Below are 24320 nucleotides of genomic sequence, written 5' to 3'. Positions count from 1 at the left end.
AGATTGAAAAAGTGTCCATAGAGAAGAGAAGTCGGTTGACGATTACAGATACATTCTCACTTATATTACCCACACTGTCAGAAATGACAGGAAAGTGTCTTCTGTAATGCAATTCTAAATTTTCTAAACTTGTCCCACATGATATCAACAGAAGCATGAAATATCCATTATCACTATACAGTATGTATGCTACGCTTGGTCATTGTCCTGGTCGTGTGTTTATTTCTGTAACTCATTTCTCTGTGCAGATTAGTAATACTAGTAAAATGACTAATTTTCACTGGGTTTAAATTTCACTGATTTACCATTTCAGGCATATTCAGTGGCTTTTAAATTCACGGTTTTATTATTTAGATAATGTGTTCTATGCTAGATTTTACATATTCACTGAGTTTTAATTTAGCGCATTTTCCAGTCAGCAAAATAAGCTAAATTAAAACCCAGTGAATAATTAACCCTTTTACAGTAGTAATCACCACAGATCTTTTCATATGCAGATTAATTATCACAGCAAGGTTGATTTTCTGTATACATTAGATTAGTAATTTGTATACTTTGTACGTTTTTAGATGTGAACAGACTTTTTACTCAACTGTTGAAAAGTCAGCCAAGCAGGGTTCAAATCATGACTTTGGTATCAGGATTCAATCTTTATAACCCCTTGGGTGTTTCTAAGGGGATCATGGTATGACATTAGTCACACCTTATAACCATGGTACCTTGTAAATCACACTTGCCTTCAGCTATGTGTTACACTTGAAACAGCTCAGCTACTTGTTTGATTAACATAAAAGACACCACCTTCGACAAAAATGCAGAAAAACATTTTCTTCTTTTAATTACTCCATACATAAGATTAGAAAATAAATTTAATTCCACAATAGACCGTGAAGCGTTCATTGCGATATCCCACATTATGCTTGGAATTGAACCTTAAAAACAAAGAACATAGCATCACAGTGGCATCAAAATATCGCGTAGGATTCGACAAGCACACATCTCAACAACATATTCCCCTCTGAAAGCTTGGCATTTGAACTATAAAAAAAAACATAGTGAAACTATTACAACCTTGTCCGTTGAGAATCTAGATTAAAAAACAAATAGATGGTTGGATACAAATTAATGATGCATAATTCAGTCCTGACTGGTGCGAAAAATTCTAATCAAAAATAGACAAAAATAATAACGTCATCATAATTATATGAAAAAAATGAATGAATATTCATGCTCTTTAAATAATAATGTATTAATCTCATTGTTCCCTTCAGAATAATATAACATGAATTGTATAAAATTCATGCAGTAACAAGTCATTGAAAATGACAGTCCCCGTCAAAATTTTTAAAAGTTCTCTTTGTGCTCGTCATATTAAAGCGGAGGGGTTGTTGCGAGCGTGTCCTTGAAACTTTAGTTCCAAGTGGCGTATACAACAGATTGTTTATTTACATCAAAACACGTGTTCCATGTAGTAGTAATATGGCCAAAAATAAAAACAGCCGTTATTCGGCCATCTTTGATCTGATTATGAAACACACTGATATGTATGATGTATGTGCCAAATACGAATGAAAATGGTACATAAATTGTGGAAATATAGTAGTAAGGCCAAAAAGTCAGATGGCTGTCAATCAGCCATCCTTGACCAGATTTTGAAACAAATTATCATGGACATGCATCCTAACATGTATAAAGTACATGTATGTGCCAAATTTGAATGAAAACTGACAGAGCACGTCCAAGATACTGCATAAAAAAACAAAAACAAGATGCCTGCCAGTCGACCATCTTTAATCCAATTGCGAAATAAATCGTCATGAACATGTATCCTAACATGTATAAACTATGTACCAAGTTTGAATGCAAACTGACAAAGCATGTCCAAAATACAACATTTTCAAAAAACAAGATGGCTGCCAGTCGGCCATTTTGAATCGAATCGCTAAACCACTGCATGTACATATGTCCCACATAAGGTACTAGGCACGTGCAAAGAATGAACGGAATCGGTCCACAGGATTCTGTAATATGACTCTGGACAGACTGACGCACAGACGGACGGACACACGGACGGACGAATGGACAGACTCAGGAACTCACAGACGGTCGGGGACATGTATCCTAACATGTATGATCTATGTACTAAATTTGAATGAAAACTCACAAAGCATTTCCAAAATACAACAGTTTCAAAAAGCAAGATGGCTGCCAGTCGGCCATCTTTGATCCAATTGTGAAATAAATTGTCATGGACATGTATCCTAGCATGTATGATCTATGTACCATGTTTGAATGAAAACTGACAAAGCATGTCCAAAATACAACATTTTCAAAAAGCAAGATGGCTGCTAGTCGGCCATTTTGAATCGAATCGCTAAACCACTGCATGTGCATATGTCCCACATAAAGTACTAGGCACATGCAAAGAATGAACGTAATCGGTCCAAGGGATTCTGAGATATGACTCCGGACGACGCACAGACACACAGACGCACGGACGGACGGAGACTGAATTATAATTCCCTTTTTTCGGTCTTCATCTGAACGGAGACTAAAAAGCTATAAGGTAATACTTATCAAATCAACAGATCTTGCAGTCTCATTATTAGCAGTATTAATGCAGTGTATATATTCTGCCCAATTATTTCTACATCTAATAAATGTTTTATTTTAGACAAATTTACCACATATCTTAAAAATTGCACTTGCTAGTTACAGCAAAATTGAACTTGATTGACATTTCATAGTGATTGAGTACCAAATTTGAAGACGATCCAATTACAAGTAATTGTCAATGACACGTCCCCGTTCTGTTCATATTTGAGTGACATATACATTCAAAGCAGATCATGTCCGAAATCCATCCATGCATGACTGAGATCCGGTTCCGGAATTGTGAAAATATGCGATTTCAATGCATTTTCGGCTTTAAAGCGGCCGCCATTTGGCTATCGTTAATGAGATCATGAAACAAATGCACATACATATTTGTGACATGATGTACCTTGTGTGTGTGAAGTTTGAACTCGATCAATCCAGGCATGTCTCAGATACGGATCAAGAACTGAATTTTTTAAAACAAAATGGCCGCCAGTCGGCCATTTCAAACTCGATCTAAAAACAAACATAGTTGAACTCTGGTGACCTTGCCCTTTGTTATATAATATAATTCCCTTTATCATAGTTTGTTTCAATATAAATATGCCTTGTCATAATTAATTTTGAATACAAACAAGTTTTGGGGTTGAACCAACAGTGGGGAATCAGTCTACCGAATGTCCTTAAAAGATGTAAATATCTTACAAAAACATTGGTGCCTTATTTGTTTAATTATTTTAAGGGACATAATTTCCAGCTGTCTTCAAAGTAATTCAGATATTTTAGTATAAAAACAAATGTCTCATTGAAAAAAAAAGATGCTGCATTTAGATGTGAATAGATTCATAAAACATGCAAGATAATAGAAAATTTTAGCTGGCTTTAGTCCAAGTATTTTGTACAGGTGTCTGTCAAAAATTAATGATTCACTGAGACAAATATGAACTGCCTCATTGTGTGACTACAGTATTATATGAAAAGTAAAAAAAAAACACCCTTTATGAATAGCTATCATGTTGCAAGCTCTGCTTTGTATACAAATCAACTTAAATAGTTAGTTGGTGTCCGGTGGAGGGAGAAATCAACAGTACTGTTGCCTCCTGAGAATCTACATCTTCAAACACTGCAATCTTTGAAGTGCGTTTTTAAACTAGTATTATAAAAACTCTATCATTCTGTTCTAATAGCTGAAACATACATATATTTTAGAATAATTTTCTTTTTAAAATGTGGATGAAATGTTTTGCTTTTAATGTATTTTTTATGTATTGTTTTTGATTTGATAACTTTGAACTAAACAGATTTTCTATTAGCTTCAGATCTTGATCAAAGTTAGGCACCCAGTTCATAGGAGTGCTTATATTGATTTTCTGACATCTTGTTTTCTGTAAAGATTTTATTGGTAGGTTTGCAAATGTGTATCAGACTGCAATCTCTCCATGAGTTGGTTTTGAAACCCAGTATGGGATTCTGAGATACATTACCAAGGATATTATTACAAGATAAATCATTTGCTTCATTGAACACGTACAACAATGCATATTTCCACTGAGATCAGTGACCTTTGATGTGTATCGTTAGTGATTAGTCAAGTAGAAACAGTCAAAATATTTTATCAGATTTTCTCAATTTTTGCATGATATTTTCATACAGTACATCTGTTGTTCAAACTCAGGGAAGACTTTATACTGATGAATAAGGTGACCAAGAATTAGTAAAGTTATTATGCACACAATAACAATTATTAATGACGACGACAACAACAACAATGACAACAACGACAACGCCAGACAGAATTTTTCCCTTAATATACCTTTCCCTTCCATCTTTGATAGTACGGGCAAGGTAAAAATGACGTGCATCAAGGTCCTATTATGTTTAATGTATGTACCAAATTTAAACAAAATTCGTCCATGCATAACTGAGATCCGGGTCCAGAATGGTGAAAATGTGCGATTTTGATGCATTTTCGGCCTTAAAATGGCCGCTATTCGGCTATCGTTAATCGGATCATGAAAAAAATGTATGTGCATATGTCCCATATAATGTGTGATGTATGAGTGAAGTTTGAACTTAATCAGTCCATGCATGTTCGAGATACAGGTGATCACGGACGCACGCACGGACGCACACAGGGCAAAACATAAGTCCTCGTTTTCGGACTACGTCCGAACAGAGACTAAAAATTGTTATTGTAACCACAGAAAAAGATAATATTAGGTGAAATTTGATGAACATCAAATGAAAAATAAACATAGAACAAGAACCATAAACTGGTTAATATAATATCAAAGTTTGAAAGAAATAGTAACCACAAGAATAAGGTTTACGACGACGACAACATTTCCACCTCATAAATCTTGGCCTTCATGTATGATGATAGTTGATACATAGAGATGGTAAAAATTCAATTTCAAAATAAAATCATCTTTGCATCGCAATAACGCAAAGTCACCTATTGTGAAATTTGAATATTAAAAAAATTCCTAGAGCCAAAATTTAAATTTTATATTGAAAAGAAAAGCTACCGACTGGCATGGTTGTTTGAACTAGAAATCTACGTATTCACATTGTGTTCGGCAGCAGGCCCAATCTGCCAATCACATTAACACATGTAGCACTGTGGTTACCGGTATTACGTACATGTATCTGCACAGCATAGATCAAACATTGTGGTAAACCATCCACTTTAACTTAGTGAAATAGAGAATACATATTAGGTACATTGCGTCCACTTTCACATTACTACATGTACATTTGTACTTGAGAGTATGGCACTCAGTAGGAGTGCTTTTCCTGTCATCAGTATGTACATATACACATAAAAAAAATCATGTACAGTATTTTTGTGACAGTGTAGCAGATTACTGTAGGTACATGTACTAGTAGTTGGAACTATTGGATCCTGCCTAGTGTAGGTGTCTGTCACTAGTTTGGGTTTACCTAAAACATAATTAATCACATTGCTGAACCTAAAAAAAAAATAACTTATAATTTATAATGCTATGAATTTTCAGTTGAGTATATTTGATATGTCATAAAAACCTTTCAGGAAAAAGCCACTCACTGATTGGTCTTGCTGTTAGTGTTAGAGTTAGGAATCCAATCAAACACAATCTTATAGGTTGCTTCGCATTGAATTTTTACAGACGCTAATTCTTCACAACACACAATAATTTGCCTCTAACAAAATGAAAATGGATATATTTATGACACAAGATCTCATACACGTTAAAGCTTACTTATTGGCAAAAGGGGAGGCTCGACAAAAACCACAGAGCTGTTTGCCAATACAATATTAACCTATAGTCCTGGTGCAGCCCCCATAATGCGACTGCAAAGATATAGAAAAATACACGACTGATAGAAAAATACACGACTGATAGAAAAATACACGACTGATTAGGAAAAAATTCAAAAACAACAGAGTTAGTACAAAGAACGTATAAAAGTTATAGCAGGCTGTGCTGCTGTGAAGTTAGTAATGAGATGACAGAGGCAGCGTGACTGCGACTGTTTGAAACATCCAGAGCGATGTGGTTAATTATTGCGATGTTGATACCGTGTGAAGTTATTTAATTGATTATAGGTAGTTTCAGCTTGGCAACTACCCAGTAATGATGACAAGGTTACTGAAAAGTTATTAAAATACATACATGAAAGAAAAAATTATGTCTGGAGATATCTTGGGGGTATATGAGCATATAGCAATAGCGAAGTACCCAAAATGGAACTGATGAAATTGTGGAATGACACCCAAGATATAAATAGAAATGAAGTACGGTAGTATATTATTTAACTTAAGTCAATAAACAAAGTAATATAGATAACTGATGTATTACAATAAAAATATAAATTAAAAGTCAAACCCAATACCCAGATTACATGCTATAAGCTAAGGCAAGGGGATTGTGCTCCGTAGATGAAGTCATCTGCTACTCGGATATACCTGTTGTAGGTATCTGAGGTCCAGCGACCTAGAGTTTAATCATATGGTCCTGAATTCCCGCATGTGCTGCTGATGAGGCTGCACCAATGCGGAAAGAGTGACCCGAGTACTTAGAGGCGTCTACCCCTATTGTGTTTAGTAAGGAGCGTAATAAATGCAGAAAGCATGCACTTGTTAAAGGTAGACTGTCTTCTGAAATAAACAGAGGGTCACTTGGTCCGTTATGGTAATTGCTACGCTTACAGGCTGCAATATACTGCTGCAATGCAGTAACTGGACAAAAACGGTTATTCTTAAAAAGTGTGAGAACTGTTCCTTTTCGTAACGGATCTCTTTTTGATGTTTTTAACTTCAGAAGAACTTTATCCGAACTACAAAAACTTATATCCTCAAGACATAAATTGACATTTTTGTCAAATTATGCGTTCTCTGTGGTGAACTCACTACACCTCAAAAAGCCGATAAAGGCCACTGAGACTACTGCTTGAAGCAAAACATCTGTAAAAGGTGTGAATATTCCTTTGCTTAGAGCTGAACACATTTTAGCAACAATGTTTGCAGTAAATGGGAGACGGAGCTGTCGGTGTTGGCCCATTTTGCGTGTCAGCCTCTTTATAACCAAATTTAACCTTTCTAATGGGGCCCCACAGGCCGACTTCATGGGGTTTGAAAAGCCGGTCTTTAGATATGCATACCTGATGCCCGCTAAGTATATAACCTTATTGTGGACCCCTTTAACTGCAAACTGTTGCTGCAATAAGTTACAAATAAAATCAACAGTCTCTCTGAAATGGGAGGTAGGTTAGATATAGAGCATTGCACATTGTGCACACTAGCAAAGGTTAAAAACTGTGAGAGTGCGGTACTGTAAGCCTGCTTGGTTTTCTTGGCTACCACTGCAGTGGGTGGGGTTGTCCAGGAAGCTAAAGTTAGGTAATGCCTGTGAAACATGACATGAACTATTTAAACAATGATGTCACAATACAATTTCGAGATTGGTCAATTTGAATTGTAATATCTGTTTTGATTTATAAAAATGTATATTTATAAAACATTTATAATGACCACAGCTTTATGCCCTTCACTGTACTGTAAAATTTATAAAGATTTCTTATCAACAAAATTGGAAAACTGATTCATCTCAGTTCAAAAATACATGCATGTATAAAATGGCTGTAGTTGTTATGAAACTAATACACTGCCTGTTTACCAAGTTCGGACTTAAATGGAAAATGTGAATGCGAGATATATGAACAGAATCATGCACAAGTTGACAAAAAATTTAGATACACACCAAATAAAATGGCTGCCAGTCAGCCCTATTGGATAAGATGACGACAAAAATCAATATCATTGTGAAATGATGCATTGGCAAGTCTGAAAAAACTTAGTAATTGCATTCTCAAGTTACTAGCACAAGAGACCAAAGTATATTTGATGTAAAAAATGACTACCAGTTGAAAAATGTGAAAAAAATCCTGCAAAATTATGATTGTCAACAGTCCATTTACATTGTATATTCTACATGTAAATGTATACATTTATATTCTAGGTTTAAACAGTATCAGCGACACAACACTGAAATAATAATCTACATGTTTATTTTTTGATCAAATATGGCCACCAGTTGGCCATTTTGTATCTAATTAAGAACAAAAATCTAGAGCATCATTGTATGCCATCAGGTATCAACTATATAACAAGTGTAAACAAAATCATCCAAGAATTTCGGAGAAATGCAACAAATGGATGGACAGATGGACAAAAGGATGAATGAACAGAACTCTATCCATCTATAGGAAAGTGAGCAAAAGTAAGATATCCGACCTTAATGAAACTAATGACCCTACCAGTGAAAAAAAACAATATATCATGTGGATGTTATAAAACTAGACAACACAGTGATTACAGACAAGACTGAGAGAAAAATTGATCTCAGTTCATTCTAAGGACACTGATCCTGTCTACAATGTGGAATGAACCATTTCAGACAAGGGTAGGGGAGACATATCCAACACAGGGGAATGCTAGGAAACAGTCATTTGTAAATGAGTGTGAATTCCACAGCAGTTTATCCATTAAGCTGAATCAGTAGGTGACAGTGATTTATTATTATATCAAATATACAGTGAGATCTACAGTAAAAGTTAAATAACACCCAAGCACACAATACAATTTTTCATACATATACACATGTCATGTAAACGCTAAGTTCACAAATGGTTTAGGTGAATTAACACATGTACCTTTAAATGTGAATTAAATTTAAGATATACAATAAGGATGCATACATGTAAGTGTATGAAAACATGTTTCAAACATGTATACCAGAGCAAGATTTTTTTTGTTTTTTTTTCATTGGTTTTACTTAAAGTGGAGGGGTCGATGTCATAACCTGTGAACGTGCGGGAATTGAGTCCTAAGCAATAATAACAATGTGCGCTAAAAACGCAAAGATTCATGGGTTGACACTTGTTTGTAAATAACACGCTACGATCGAGTGACAACTCTCTCGCTTTAAACAAAAATAATATCACATGAGTACAAACAATATAAATAATTGTTTCTGGTCAGTGTATGTATTTTTAGAATGAAAAAATAACACACAATGGTGAAATACTATTATAGTGAAATATGTGGACCCAACCAATAAAAATACCAAGATAATATGCATTTGAATCTGTTTTCTTGTGTAAAACAGGCGTGTTTTGTACATCTGGTTTTGGGGCTTCACCACTGAAAGGTCATTGTGCTTTGTAAACTATTGTAAAACTTCTTGCATATTCATGAGTATATGATGATGTCATTGCATAGCACTTCCACGGAGTACATACAGAGCTACATCAACAGAGATCTTACAAAGTTAATTTCTGTTATTTTTGGAGAATTCTCAACAGATGTCAGTTTGGAACATTGGGCATGAATAAATGGAAATGCAGGCTTAATTCTAGGGATTAAGGAAATTCAACATTTCTTAGTTTAGTCTTTCTTTAATATTATATATTTAAACTTGGAAATTGTATGGCAATGGAAATAGAATACCTGGGGGTTGCAGTACATGCATGCATAAACCAAATGATGTGCATCAAAGTCTCCTTAAGTCCAATGTGTGTACCAAGTTTGATGTGAAATCCATCATCACACAAGTGAGATCGAGTATGGATTGGCAGAAATTCTTGATTTTGATGAATTTTAAGCATAAAATGGTCGCCATTTTTGGCCATCTTGAATTAGATCATGAAATAAATGCATGTGTACATACTGTATGTATGTTTACTTTATGTACGAGATTCTATTAGTTCCCGAATGCTGAAAATGTGTGGTTTTAATGAATTAGATCATGACAAAAATGCATGTGTACATGTATATGTTCGCTATGACGTCAGATGTAAGTGTGAAGTGTTAGACTTGATCAGTCTCGGCATATCAGAAATACGGACCAGAAACTGCACAAAATGGACAACTCTTTACAAAATGGCCACCAGTTGGCCATTTTGCACATGATCAAAAAAATATGACAATGTGCATCAAAGACCTATTACGTTCAATGTATTACCAAGTTTAAAACAAATCTGTCCACACACGATTGAGATCTGGTTCCAGAAACGTGAAATCATGTGACTTCATGTATTTTTGGCTTTAAAATGGCTGCCATTCAGCCATCTTGAATCAGATGGTGAAGCAAATGCATGTGCATATGCATATGTCTGATACAATGTCTGTATATGTGTAAAACCACCAGACTCTCTCACCCAAATTTGTCTGCAATTTTTTAAAAATATCCCTCAATATTTCTGGAAAACTCTGGCAAACAGATGAAATTTGTGTCAATTTTCAGTTTTTACTCCAAAAAATATTGTTACTTTTGTCCCAATCTTCTGAAGGAAAGTACAGACTATAAAGGAGACTACATTGTGATGAAAATTTGTGAATTTTGGGAACTGGTGGGGAAAAAGTTAAGCTTGAACATCATTGGTGCAGGTATGTGTGAGATGGACACACGGACAGATGCTCAAATGAGTACATTGAAGTCAATCCAAAAGCCCCTAATTTTCAGACTACGTCTAAACAAGGACTAACAAAAACATGATTTTAGTAATTCACCACTTGTGAAAGAAATAGTTTTTACAGTGCATACATTTACATGGCTTCTTCTTGTTGTCTGTCGAAATTGTCATCGAACTGTAAGCCCGTCGCTGATTGGCTGCTGAGCTGGAATGACAATTTTTGGTTTCAAATACCCCAAGAAAGTGTTCTAGGTTCTTCGCGTAATTAGGTTTTCGTATGGAAGGGATTTTTCCACGCAGAAACGCACAATTCGGCCGAATTTTGTTATCGGTTGGCTTAATATAACTCCAACGGATCGTATTTCTGTGAAAGATTGGTATTTTTGTCCAGATTTGTAGGAATCTGAAAAACGCGTTTCACAACTTGTCTCTTATTTAGTTTTATGCTGCGTTCAAGATGGCGGCCCCCATATAGTAAATATCGTATTTATTTTATTATCACGTGTGCGCCAGCTGACTGTGTCTGTCGGTTGGTGGGCAGTTTCACTTCTGATGTATTGTAATAACTCATTACTCACACATGATGTAATGTAATAACTCATCACTCACATGATGCAATAACTTACATTGTATCACTCACATGATGCAATAACTTATCACTCACACATGATGTAATGCAACTCATCACTCACACATGATGTAATATAATAACTCATCACTCACACATGATGTAATGTAATAACTCATCACTCACATGATGCAATAACTTATCACTCACACATGATGTAATGTAATAACTCATCACTCACATGATGCAATAACTCATCACTCACACATGATGTAATGCAACTCATCACTCACACATGATGTAATGTAATAACTCATCACTCACACATGATGTAATGTAATAACTCATCACTCACATGATGCAATAACTCATCACTCACACATGATGTAATGCAACTCATCACTCACACATGATGTAATGTAATAACTCATCACTCACACATGATGTAATGTAACTCATCACTCACACATGATGTAATGTAATAACTCATCACTCACACATGATGTAATGTAACTCATCACTCACACATGATGTAATGTAACTCATCACTCACACATGATGTAATGCAACTCATCACTCACACATGATGTAATGTAATAACTCATCACTCACACATGATGTAATGTAACTCATCACTCACACATGATTAATGTAATAACTCATCACTCACATATGATGAAATGTAATAACTCATCACTCACACATGATGTAACTCATCACTCACATATGATGAAATGTAATAACTCATCACTCACACATGATGTAATGTAATAACTTATCACTCACACATGATGTAACTCATCACTCATAGTGTGTACATGATGTAATGTTCTAACTTGTCACTCACAATGATGTAATAACATTACTCATACAGTGTGTACATGATGTAATGTTGTAATTCATTATACATAATGTATAAAAAAATATGCTGTTTTATGTTAATGTGAAACTATCGTAATTAAGAGCTCCATGATTGTACATAACAACAAGATATTTAGGGGTGGGATAATTAATTGAACCTGATCTTCTGATAATTCTACAAAATTAAAAAGCTTCATTTTAACTTCGATGTAAATTTTTGCAGTTTGGTATTTTTGAGGTTGATGCCAACAACCAATTTTAAAGGCAGAAGTCATCGTCCGTGAAAATTTTAAAATGGTGGATGGTTTGTTCATTGTTTACACTTCATAACTGATCAGACACACCCAATACGTATTCATACAACTTTATATTCATTATGATGCAATACTAAAACACTTGTGGTGTGTGGTTTTACAAAGCATGTTTACATTATTTGCCTTTTTCATTCTTCTTTTTTAGCAAGACATAAAAGAGCACCGCTAAAAAAGTACATGATTTTTACTGCTCACGAAAATTAGTCATTCGTGAAATTATAGATAAAGCAGTTAATAGTACATTCTTTGCTTACATAAATTCCACACTAAAGATAATGCATACATTCCTGAATTGTTATCAACACTGCCGCCACAAAACCTCAAGATTTACTTGATATATCATAACTGAAACTAATGTCATTTTACTTATATCTTACAGAGAGTGGAACTGCCCTCATCAACTCAAGTCTGATTCGTTAAACTATCATCTTAATAACCGCCATATCATATCATTTGTCAGCTGTAAAGGCTAGGAAAATTTTTTCATATACATTTTTGTACATGTATACTAGTATTCAATATTACTTATTACACAAGATTTCCTCCACTTTCGTACAACAAGATAGGTTAACTCACATAAATGTAAAATCAATGGTCAATTACTTTTATCAAGACCTACATACTGTATTAAGGTAATTCAGCTTTCTAAAGAACAGCGTAATAGCAGTTCAGATCAAAACATGTTGCTTTTGCTAATTGCTAGTAAATATTAAGACAGAAAATGAGAAAGTCGATATCATCTGCAAAGACACAATTTTGAAGAAAAAAAGAAATTCTACAAGAAAAGTTATAGGAAAAAATATATATATAAACAAAATCACACATACAAATGTATACTTCAAAGAAAAAGGCAAAATATGGATTCACAGCAGCATGATCCTGAAATTAAAAAGGTAGCTCATAACCAGTTGAATGAAAAAAAAAATGATTTTCACAGCTTTTCCCTCCCTCCCTTTTAATCTAACTTTTGAATAGTCGTTGGGGACAGCAAGGAAGAAGCTCTAAGCATTTTATAACATTTTGCAAGTCAGCAATGCTGTGCGAACTGTATTTACAACAGAAAATAAGCATGGACACATTGTTACAATAGCATTAGTATGTTTAATTGTGAGAAAAAAAGTGCTAGGAAAGTATATGATTTGTTCTATAATAATCCAAGAAATTGAGAAAAATAATTAAAATGTAAAATATTGCACCAATATTTTGGCATTCATTATGCAATTAAAAGAGTTATTGATAAAAGCTTCTTTGGTTTAGTGATGGGTGCTTTACAATATATAGGTGACCTATATTTATAGTTTGTTGTTATTTACCAAAAGATAGCCTGCTGGGAGCATTATCGCAAGAATAAAGGAGTGACCTTTGACATGGTTACTGGGTCAAACAGTCTAGCAGCTGGTGTATTCCAAGAGAGGGGAGGGGGGTGAATATTTTAAGAGTAAATCGTAACTTAGTATTGTTGAAGTGCAAAAGACAAATAAATGATACAACAAATATTTATTTTTTGTTTGAGTCAGTTGACAGATTTCAGGTGATTTAATAATTAAAAGCTTTTTTTTTAAATTAACAAATCAACACAGTTTAACAGCCCACCATGTGCTCCGCCCAGGACTGGCACGTCATACAATGAACAAAGTAAACACACAACAGAGATGCAAAACAAATAATATTTGTATACACGATGGCCGCTGATTTCATCAGTTGGGTTTGGATGGGTGTACAGACTTGGACAGTTATAGACTTGGAAGAAAATAACATCTTCCAAATAAAATAGAGCAATAAGAAAATATAAAACGAGAAAAAGATGAACTCACTTCTACATGCTGTTCTTCAACCAGATCCTTCACACGTTTTTTCTTCTTTACAAAGTACATAACTGAGTTCAATGCATTAGCAGTACATGTACATAACTCAAAATGAAAACAACTGCGTAACCGTTCCAAAACAACGTGTCAACAGGTTATCTCGTAAGAACAGAAATGAATTAATCCAGAGATAACACCTCAGACATGTGACAAGTCTTTTTTGTTTAAAAAAAAAACACAAAAAAATGGGAAGAAAACTAGAAAAAATGGTATCCCGCTGGCATTCACAGGATGCATGCACAGATCGAGTAGTCTGATATGTGTGCTTGAGATAAATACACTGAATAAAAGCCAACGTGCTCTGAGAGAGCTCCCATCAAACATTGCTCAGGTCAAATGTCATATATGTCAAACAAACACAAAAAAAGAAGACTTTAAAAAGTCTGCAGAGGCAGCATAATAACACAAAGAAGCTTTTATGAACTGCTCAGAGGGGCTTTCTAAAAAAAAAAATTCAAAAAAATGTAATTATGGGTAATGTTTAAAATAATGATATGTATCTGTGACAGTGACGTGCGTTTGTACACATATATACACCAATACGTCAATTACACAACAGCCATGTGTTTCTATGAGGTCTTATAATCAGTGAGAAACCTTGGAGAACCTCAGAGTGAATAGACCAGGCAACGTGACAGGTAATACCACATTGGCAAGCAGTCGATTATTTAAAGCTTCACAGAAATGAGAGCATTTTGTACACAGCGTGTAATTTCACTATTTCTGATCCGTAGCAGGTGTTCATAAGTCTTAATCTGTACGTATGCAAATTTATTTTGCTGGTGCAAGGGGGGAAGGGTAAATTTAGAACAAATACATGGTTTCCTCAACTTGTTATAGAACTCAATAAATCATAGTTTTAAATATATAGTTTTAAATATAGTGGCTGATGCCACTATAATAGTGCATTTACCCTAAACACAAAGGTACATGTAATAAAAAACAAATACTCTTTGCTTAGATATCGAATTTAAAGTTTTATTATCAATTAATAAATAATTAACGAATGAAGGACATACCACCATATTGCAATTAAAAAAATCAAATTAAGGGGCTCTCTCAAAAACTTTAACTGTGTCTAATATTGGAATAATTAACGAATGAAGGACATACCAGCATATTGCAATTAAAAAAATCAAATTAAGGGGCTGTCTCAAAAACTTTAATTGTGTCTAATATTGGAATAATAAACGAATGAAGGACATACCAGCATATTGCAATTAAAAAATCAAATTAAGGGGCTGTCTCAAAAACTTTAACTGTGTCTAATATTGGCATTTTTAAGGTATAGTGTATATTTAACTTGATATTTGTATCAGTAGGTTGAAACTGACGATGGTCTGCGCATATCAGCATTATAATATCCAAATTTAGCAATTTTGCAAAGCCCACCAGGTATATCTTTCATTTGGTATTTAGCTGTAGTTTAAGGTAGAACTTGTTATACTCTCTCTGTCAGTAGTGAGTGTAGAAAACACAACACTGGCTGATTTTATTTTAAAGTACTAGGCAAGGGCAAGGTCAACATAAATAATTGTCTAATTTCCACCTTCTGTTGACACTTACCACTCAGAAGCCAGGACCACACCTGCTTCATAACTACACTGTTTAAAATAACTCCACCCTCACAACAACACACTTTTAAGCCTATTGTTTTAAGTTTGCAGCAGGAATTATGGCCAGTAACACGATGGCTCTCATTAATGCATTAAATCACTAGCTGTAACAAGGTTGCTACTCGTTCTATCACTCAGCTGGCTGGCTGGTATATAATGATTAAATTAAGATTTGTTTTAAAAAATTTAGTCTGTATAGGAAAAATGATTGCTATTTCTTGCTTTCTTTTCTCAATTATGAATTTTACTTTACTAACACTTAAAAAAATCCAGTGAGAACCAAGGACTGAGCACCACTCAAAAGTTTTTTGAGATTTTATTTAAATAATAAGATTGTCACTTTACTCATAATATTTGACAGTTTGTCTTGAAAAAACAGATAGAAAGAGAACAAAATATTGCTAACTACCATATAAATACTAACATTATTATTTTAAGCTTTTTTATGATGGAAAGTGTTTTCATTGTGATCTATTTAATGGTAACCTTTTGAGCGCTATGAAATTTGTTTCCACCAAAATTTTAGTTCAACATTTTTCACATTTATATGTATTTTTATATAATTTTTTTGTTAATTTTGAAACAAATGCACATAATTTCTCATTGAGTACAGATCATAATATAAATCTTTGTAAAAATATGGAAAACTATGCAAATTTGTTTAAAATTGTGAATGGTGAAAAAAGTAGACTTTATTTATGAATATTATTTTTATCAAAATTCTGTGAGTTATTTTCTGAGCATTAGCAACATGGAATTATCCCATTTGTTCAGTTATTAACAAAATTGATATCTTTATTTCCCTGCCCACAGGGACAGGCAATTAGTACATTTACCTTTCCAAGCTAAAATCTGCCTGTCACAGACAGGTGGACAGACATTAATTTTGACTACTGGTATGGGATCATAGGAAACAGACACATCAACATTGGAATGTACATTTCTCAATAATCACGTTGTTATAGTTACACACGAGACAAACAAGGACTCCAGGCTGACTGCATGTCCAGTTACATATTTTTACATAACTGTTTAAAGGAATGCGTAAAGTACATGTATTTTTAGCACACCCACTTTAGGCTTACATACAAACTAATAACATACACTAAGATGCGAATTCATTGTAATGGATTAACTGCATCGTTTAATAGAAAGGATTGTAAGGAACATGTTTTATCAGGAGTAGGGCTTCCATGTGCAAATTACTCATATAATGCAAGTAGCTGATTGGATAAAACTGAACGTATCTTATGACATCATTTGCATAAATTTACATAAATATTCTACAGAAAGTGATAATGAATACAAGTAGACCAGATGAGCATAACATTTTGTTTGATTAAGCCAGCAAAATGCAAAGTGAAATTTAGAAATGATATATTAACTAGATACAAACCAGGACGGAACAAATGATTTAATGACATACATATACATGTACATAAACAAAAATATCATGTAACATAGAAAATGTCTATGTATGTGGGTAACCAAATACAAAGAACATGTAGAGATACATGTACATATACAATCAATCAGACAAATGCCTTGGCCATCAGACATACAATAATGATGTGATGCCAGAAATCCTCCCAGCAGGCTTGAAATGTAATGAAAAATTTGTGTATTAATTTCAATGCTTTGGGCACCAAGCAAAAACATAGAATATATTACAACACATTTATTATGCTATTTTTTTGTATATGGTAAAAAGTCTTGTAGCTCTTTTTTTTTTTTTTTTTGAAGTGCCAATTATCTAGATAATAAATAACAAATAAGAAACCAGGATGGATATCACACTGGTGCAGGGGTGTGTAATAACATGAGTTGCATGAACGTTCCCAAATAATACAGCAATATATTTAAGAAAAAATTTGGCAAGAAAAATACAAGCCAGAATTTATACCACATACTGAAAACAACAAATCCATTTCTATGTAAGAGATCTTAAAGATATTACTGATATCTGGCTCTCATTATCAGCAGTGTAAATGTCTTCATTTCTATACTTATTTCAATGTCTAACAAATGTTTTATTTTTGCCAAATTCTCACACATATCTTGAAAATTATACATGCATAAAATAAAATTAAAAATTTTTCCCTTTATAATACATTCCTTTTCCTTCACATAAGGATACAGGCAAAGAAAGAATTGAGTAAAATTCATCAATATCTGCTGACACAAGTAATTGTGTTTCTGCCTGTAGAGGGCAGTATACTATTTAAGAGTTTTACTTGTTCGGAAAAAATAACTGTATGCAATCAGTACAGTAGAAATACGTCAGAAATAACGCATAGATTATTCTAACTGTTCTCAACTTTTGTCTCCCCCAAAATTGAACATCTGTGTTGAGTGCAACATTTCAGACCCCGAAAACAACTGTAGGTGTAGGTGTGCGTTGTTTTTTTGGCATATTTGAGTCAGTCATCCAGTTTTATTGCATTTTAATTATTTTCAAGAATATTTTGGTGTATTATTTTCATACAACAAAACCTACCACATTAAATTATTATTTTTAATATTGAAAGAAAAAAATGTTTAAGAAAAAGAAAAATTGCATTTACAAGAAAGCTATTTTTTTTGAAATGATACCAAACCAATGATACATATCCTCCAATCACATATATAAATATTCCTACACCCAACTCAATATATAACATTTGAAACAAGCAACGTCCGCTGTTAGCAATGCATATTCTAATCAGAAAATTTAAGATATAACGAAATGAACTAATCTGATAGAGGTCCACCTGAGGTGCCTGCATAATATAAAAGTAATTGGATTCATGATTTTCAAAAAGAAGTCGAAAATATCACTTTTTACCAAAAGTGACAAAAATATTCAGCAAAATTAGAAAATTGAAGATATCATCAAGAAATGAACAAAATGAAGAAAGGTTTACCCAAGGTACATATATACCAAATATCAAAGCAATCAGAATTGCAGTTTTCAAGAAGAAGTCCAAAAAATAGAAAGTTGATGTGGACGATGTCGGACAATTAATAAAGTCAAAGTTGACAGTGGTCACGGTGCTAAAAAAACTATTGAGTTAAGTTGATGAACATTGCCCTCTATGGCAAATATCATTCATACCCTCTTTCACAATTGAACATCACCCTCTATGGTAGACATAATAAATACTTTCTTTTAAACATGCACACATACATTTAGTTATTATTAATTCACGAATGATCTGATTTTGACAAGAACATGATCAACGATATTTTAATCACAACTTGACTGTGATTGTAATTCCTCTACAGTTTTACGGGAAATAAAAAGGGCGTTTTAGAATTTACAAGGAAAAAAAGACGTTTTTACAGTTTACAGTGAAAATTGAATGTTAACAGTATACTGAGAAAACAAAGGTTATTTTACATTTTATGGAAAAAAGAAACAAACAGCCTCTCGGCTGAGATAGCTCCGCTGTTAGCAATGCACATTTCAATTAAAGAACAGAAGACATCATTAGAAAATGAACAATATGCATAGTATCAATGCAATGGGACTTGCTGTTTTCAACAAGAATTCAAAAATATTATTTTTGACTATAAATGATTGTGGTTTTTAACAAGAAGAAAATATCACTTTTTACCAAAAACGACAAAAATATTCACCAAAATTAGAGAATTGAAGATATCATTACAAAGTGAACAAATCTGAGAGAGATCCACATGTAGTACCTATATATGTAATATCAAAGCAATTGGACTTGCGGTTTTTAACAAGAAGTCAAAAATATCACTTTTTACCAAAAATGACAAAAATATTCACCAAAATTAGATAATTTAAGATATCATCACAAAATGAACAAATCTGGGAAAGGTCCACATGTAGTATCTATATATGTGATATCAATGCAATTTCATTTTGTTGAGTAAATAAGTTCACAAAATATAGAAATTTAAAAATCAAAATAATGAAAAGGTTAATTGAGTTTGTTTTTTTGTATATTACAGCCATACCAGTATTAAAGTGACTTATATACAACTGCAAATTCCAGTTGCAAGTACTGGGGGCATTTGACATACTCAAATAAAATAATGGTATGGCAAAATGCAAAGGTACAGAAAAAAAAACAATGTTCTTTATTTCCTGCTGGGCTACCGGTTATAATTATATCTGATAACATCTCATGATGTGATGCCGATTATTATTAGAGGACATCTTGTGATTTGATGCCGATTACTATTAGAGAATTTACATTTGACTGAGTCTCACAGAAGATTCAGAGAAGATGCATAAATGATAACGTAATCATCTACAAATGTACCATGCATTATGACGCTCAGAACTTGTGATTCAGCAGGCATTGGTTGCCATGACTACCGTAGATGTAGATAACTCCTGATCAGTTAATTATTTGCATCCTTCACAGAGATTGGATTATGGTTATCGTTACCCGGCTGACTGCTCATTGATCTCTTTCAAACTCTATTCAGTCTGAAGCACTTCAGGAAATAGGAAAAACTAAACCTGAAGATGTACAGAAGACTAACACTGTCAACAAGTTACAGTATGTGTATTAATTAAAGGTACCAGTACATGTACTTAGATTCAAATATGAATATACACGGGAGTGTGAATAGAAAAAAGTCTTATTTGAGGATGAGATCATAATGCATTAGCCAGAGTGCTACCAACCAGATACACCGTGGGAAAATGTACCGGGTGTTGACCACGGTGTTAGCCAGCCACCAGTCCACCCACCAAACGGACTGGCAACTTTGATTTTGAACTGGCAACTTTTTTCTAATTTTTCTGTTTTTTCCTATTGTTCTTTGATAATTTTACTAAAATATATCCAGAACCATCTACATTTTCATGAAGTTTAATTGTTTTGGATTGGCAGTTGAAAATTCCTGGCTAATAGCCTGGTGTTGACGTTGTCAGTGATGCCATACATGGACTACTAGTACATGTACAAGTACATGCAAATATATTGCATAATATTTATAGGATGGCATTTATACTGTGAGTATGGTATACAAGTACATTGCAACATCCAAGCTGGTACATGTATATCCATGCAGAACTTCATTGTGTGTTACGAGTTCAGTTTAAATCAATGGATTTCAAGTACTAGTACATGTTATTACAACAATGTACATGCTGTTGCTATCACAACTATTAGTTGTTCCGCTATTAATATACAATTCTGATACAAACAGGTATCATATGGGAAAGCGTAACAAACATATATTTGAACAAAAGTTTCCAGTCAATTTGTTTTTTTTTTAAATTGGTGCATTGCTTTTATTTTGCTTTTTTATGGAATTTTTTTTTTGACTATTGATAAATTCTAACTAGTTTCCATAACATATGGTGGTTGTCGCCAACTGATGTTTCAGAAGCACACTGTATGTGACATATAACCACGAGACCCATATCAAACACGACACAGTGCGACAACCACAGTCATTTATTATTTTTTTTTATTTACTGTGGCACAAAATGAACAGAAAAATACTTTAATTTGTTTTGTCTGTTTTTGTTTTTTGTTTTTTTGTTTTTTTGGGGGGGGGACTTAAAATAATATTTATGTTTCATGTTTGAAGTTGTATTACTTAGCTAGTTTTCTTTTTGTAAAAACTGCACATGTAAAACCATCAACTAATTATTCAATTTCATGAATATATAGACTATGCAATATTGATGAGAAATCATGCAGAAAAATGGAATCAGTAGGCATTACCATGGTTACCAAGCTTGCTTAATATAAATCTTATTACAGGATTGCTAGCAGTCTTCAAACATCTGCTTGTAATGTATATACATTGTGAGTTTCATTCATTCATTCATCCACTGACTTATTTATTTATTTACACTGTAACTTTTATTGTCATCATATAGTTAATTATACCTATATGAACAATAGCTAAGCTTAATAAAATCATATTTAATGCAAATTTTCATTACAATTATACTACCGTACTCGACCGCGTTAGCGCCCAGGGGCCTCAATTCAGAAAATCACGATTTTTTAGGGGTGGGCGCTTACCCGAGCACCCCCCTCGAAAAATTTTATATTTGATGGATGTGAATAATTCAAAATATAGAAAATATATTTGTAAATTAAGAATTAGTGACCATCAGCTTATGATAGAGAAAGGGAGGTATACTAGACCAAAAACAAAACTGGAACACAGAATCTGCACAAGATGTGACAATAACTCAGTTGAGGATGAGTACCATTACATTATGGACTGCCCACAGCACAATAAAATGAGGCAGATACTTTTTACAGACTTACATAAGGATAATCCTAATTTTACTTCAATGGATCATCCCGATAAATTTATTTACATTATGACAAACTGCCACATTAAGCTTGGTGTGTTTATAATGCAAACAGGTATGTATTAATAAAACACCTGATTCTGTACTACCTTTTAATTGCCTTTTAATTAATCTGTTATTTTAATTTTTTGATTATCCTTTTTACTTTTTTTTTTTTATTTCACTTGACTATGTTCATCTTCTATAGAAAGAATAATGTCAATAAAGTTATCAACATGTTCACAGCGGTCAATATCCACGCTGTATCATATAAAAACGATTACCAAGATTCGTTACGCAAGACCAAGTTTTAAATTAGTTGCATTTTGAAGGGGTGGGCGCTTTGCCGAATGTGACCCCAAATATAAAAATTGTGCAAAAGTGGGAGGTGGGCGCTTTCCCGGGCATGGGCGTTAACGCGGTCGAGTACGGTATATGTAAAACACTCTCTCAGGTCATTTTCACAACTAATAATTTGTTACAATTTACTGGGTATTGATATTTTAATAAAGAAAACATTAATTATAATAATGAAAGGCAATTAAAATATTATACTGGTGATATGTGTATATTCATGTACTAATGTATTTTGCACATTTTAATTTTTCTATAATAACTGACCAGATGGACTTAATTCCCTGATATCTAAAATCTGGATCAAAATGTTTAAAGAAAAATATTGAAAACTGTTGTGAAAGGTGACACAAGTCAGATTTAAATTTAATTTTCAACAAGTGTTCAGACTAAAAAACATAGATGTGCATTTATCTAACCTAAAATTCTATGCATAATCTGAGGTCTAAGACAAATTTACTGTTTTATACCCAAAGTACGGCAAATAATTCTAAATTTCACATGAAGCTAGTTGCCATTTTGAACAAAATGTCCTAAGGTAATTTTGAGACAACTGAACCCTTGAGGCCCACACAAATAAACACTTGACTTGGAAATGTCACAGATTTTAAGTTAGAGTTTACAAAATAAGTATTTACCTTCTATGTTAACTCGTGTTCTTTACATTTTTACACACACATATAATTTTAGCAAATTTAAAATCAGACAAAATAAAGAAATAGTTAACCTGCTGTTGTTTATTCAAAAAGTATTTATCACAAAGGAATAAAATTTTTGTTATTACGGTGTATCATCAAAAAAAAAGGTTTAAAGGATAAGATGCAGATTAATTGGATTGAGATTACATCGTGGTCTGTCCATAATAACACAAGAATCCAGTTAATGAGTTATTGCAATTTGTACATGTACATGTATATATCTAAGAGGATTTCCCAGTCTCTTGAGGACAGGAAAAATCATATGTACATGCACGCATATAAGTGGACAACTCAATTATTCTACACTATCTTTTTGAAATATCTTCTTAGAGGACGAATGAAGGCACATAATAAAACAATCACACTTAATGAGATTTTGACTGATGATGAGTACATGTATATCAGTGAGTACAGTGTAATCAGACTATTGCTGTCTATTTCCAAAAAAATACTTATTACGTCTTAAATTTTAGAAAAAAAAAATAGATGTATGAATTTTAATTACTACTTCAGGTCTAATAAGTTGCAAAATGAACTGTTTTCTTATGAAAAAAACACAAATTTTTTTTGCTATTAAAACAGATGTAATTTTTTTTTTTCTTTGAAAAGATCTATAGCACATACTGCAAATCCATTGAATATTTGAATGTTTTTAAATTTTGTGATTATTCATGAACAAGCAAAATTAATGAAATTAAAAACATGTAAACATTACTTGTTTATTTTCATTGTTATAATATTTAATGTTTATTTTTGGATGGTGGTTCATATATACCAGCAGTAAGACTGAAAGTATTTCAAAATAAAACATATTTAATCTATTTTTAGCATGTTTTACGCTTTAAGACTAAGGTATTAGTTCACAGCAAACTTTAGTATTTGCATTGAATAAAGAAGTACCATATGCCACCATTGAGCTAGGTCTAGTAATTTGACCTTATGTACATGTAGGAGACATATAAATACTACTACAGTACATGGAGTTCATTTAGATAGGTTAAGTATTAAAACATACATATATCTGTTGTGGCTTATAGCAGGAATGATGCACACAATGAAAAAACATGGCTGTTATTATGTAAGCTATCAAGTGAATACAATGTATCGGCATCGAAAAATGTAACACGTTTTTTTTTTTTAGGCTTTTGTGAGAATTTATGAGACAGATTTGAAAGATGGGAATACTTTCTGTAATATTATATAATGTCTA

General features: G+C 33.1%; 1 protein-coding gene across 5 annotated transcripts in view; it reads right to left on the bottom strand.

Moving 5' to 3' along the window:
* The window catches only part of LOC100373594 (5'-AMP-activated protein kinase subunit gamma-1-like), a 107604-nt gene that overhangs the window by 65736 nt on the left and 17548 nt on the right, over positions 1-24320 (bottom strand). For 2 of the 5 annotated variants that reach the window (XM_085501113.1, XM_085501114.1), the window contains exon 1: positions 14112-14478. The exons of the other annotated variants lie outside the window; for them this stretch is intronic. In XM_085501113.1, coding sequence (XP_085357239.1) covers positions 14112-14171 — 60 coding nt within the window. In that variant the 5' untranslated portion in view covers positions 14172-14478. Of the gene's footprint in view, positions 1-14111; positions 14479-24320 lie in introns of those variants that run through there. 5 annotated transcript variants of the gene reach the window in all.

This window comes from Saccoglossus kowalevskii, chromosome 7, assembly GCF_978046115.1.
Source record: "Saccoglossus kowalevskii chromosome 7, keSacKowa6.1, whole genome shotgun sequence".
Taxonomy (NCBI): Eukaryota; Metazoa; Hemichordata; class Enteropneusta; family Harrimaniidae; genus Saccoglossus; species Saccoglossus kowalevskii.
Note: the sequence above shows the minus strand (reverse complement) of the source record. Positions and strands in the feature narration are given on the sequence as shown.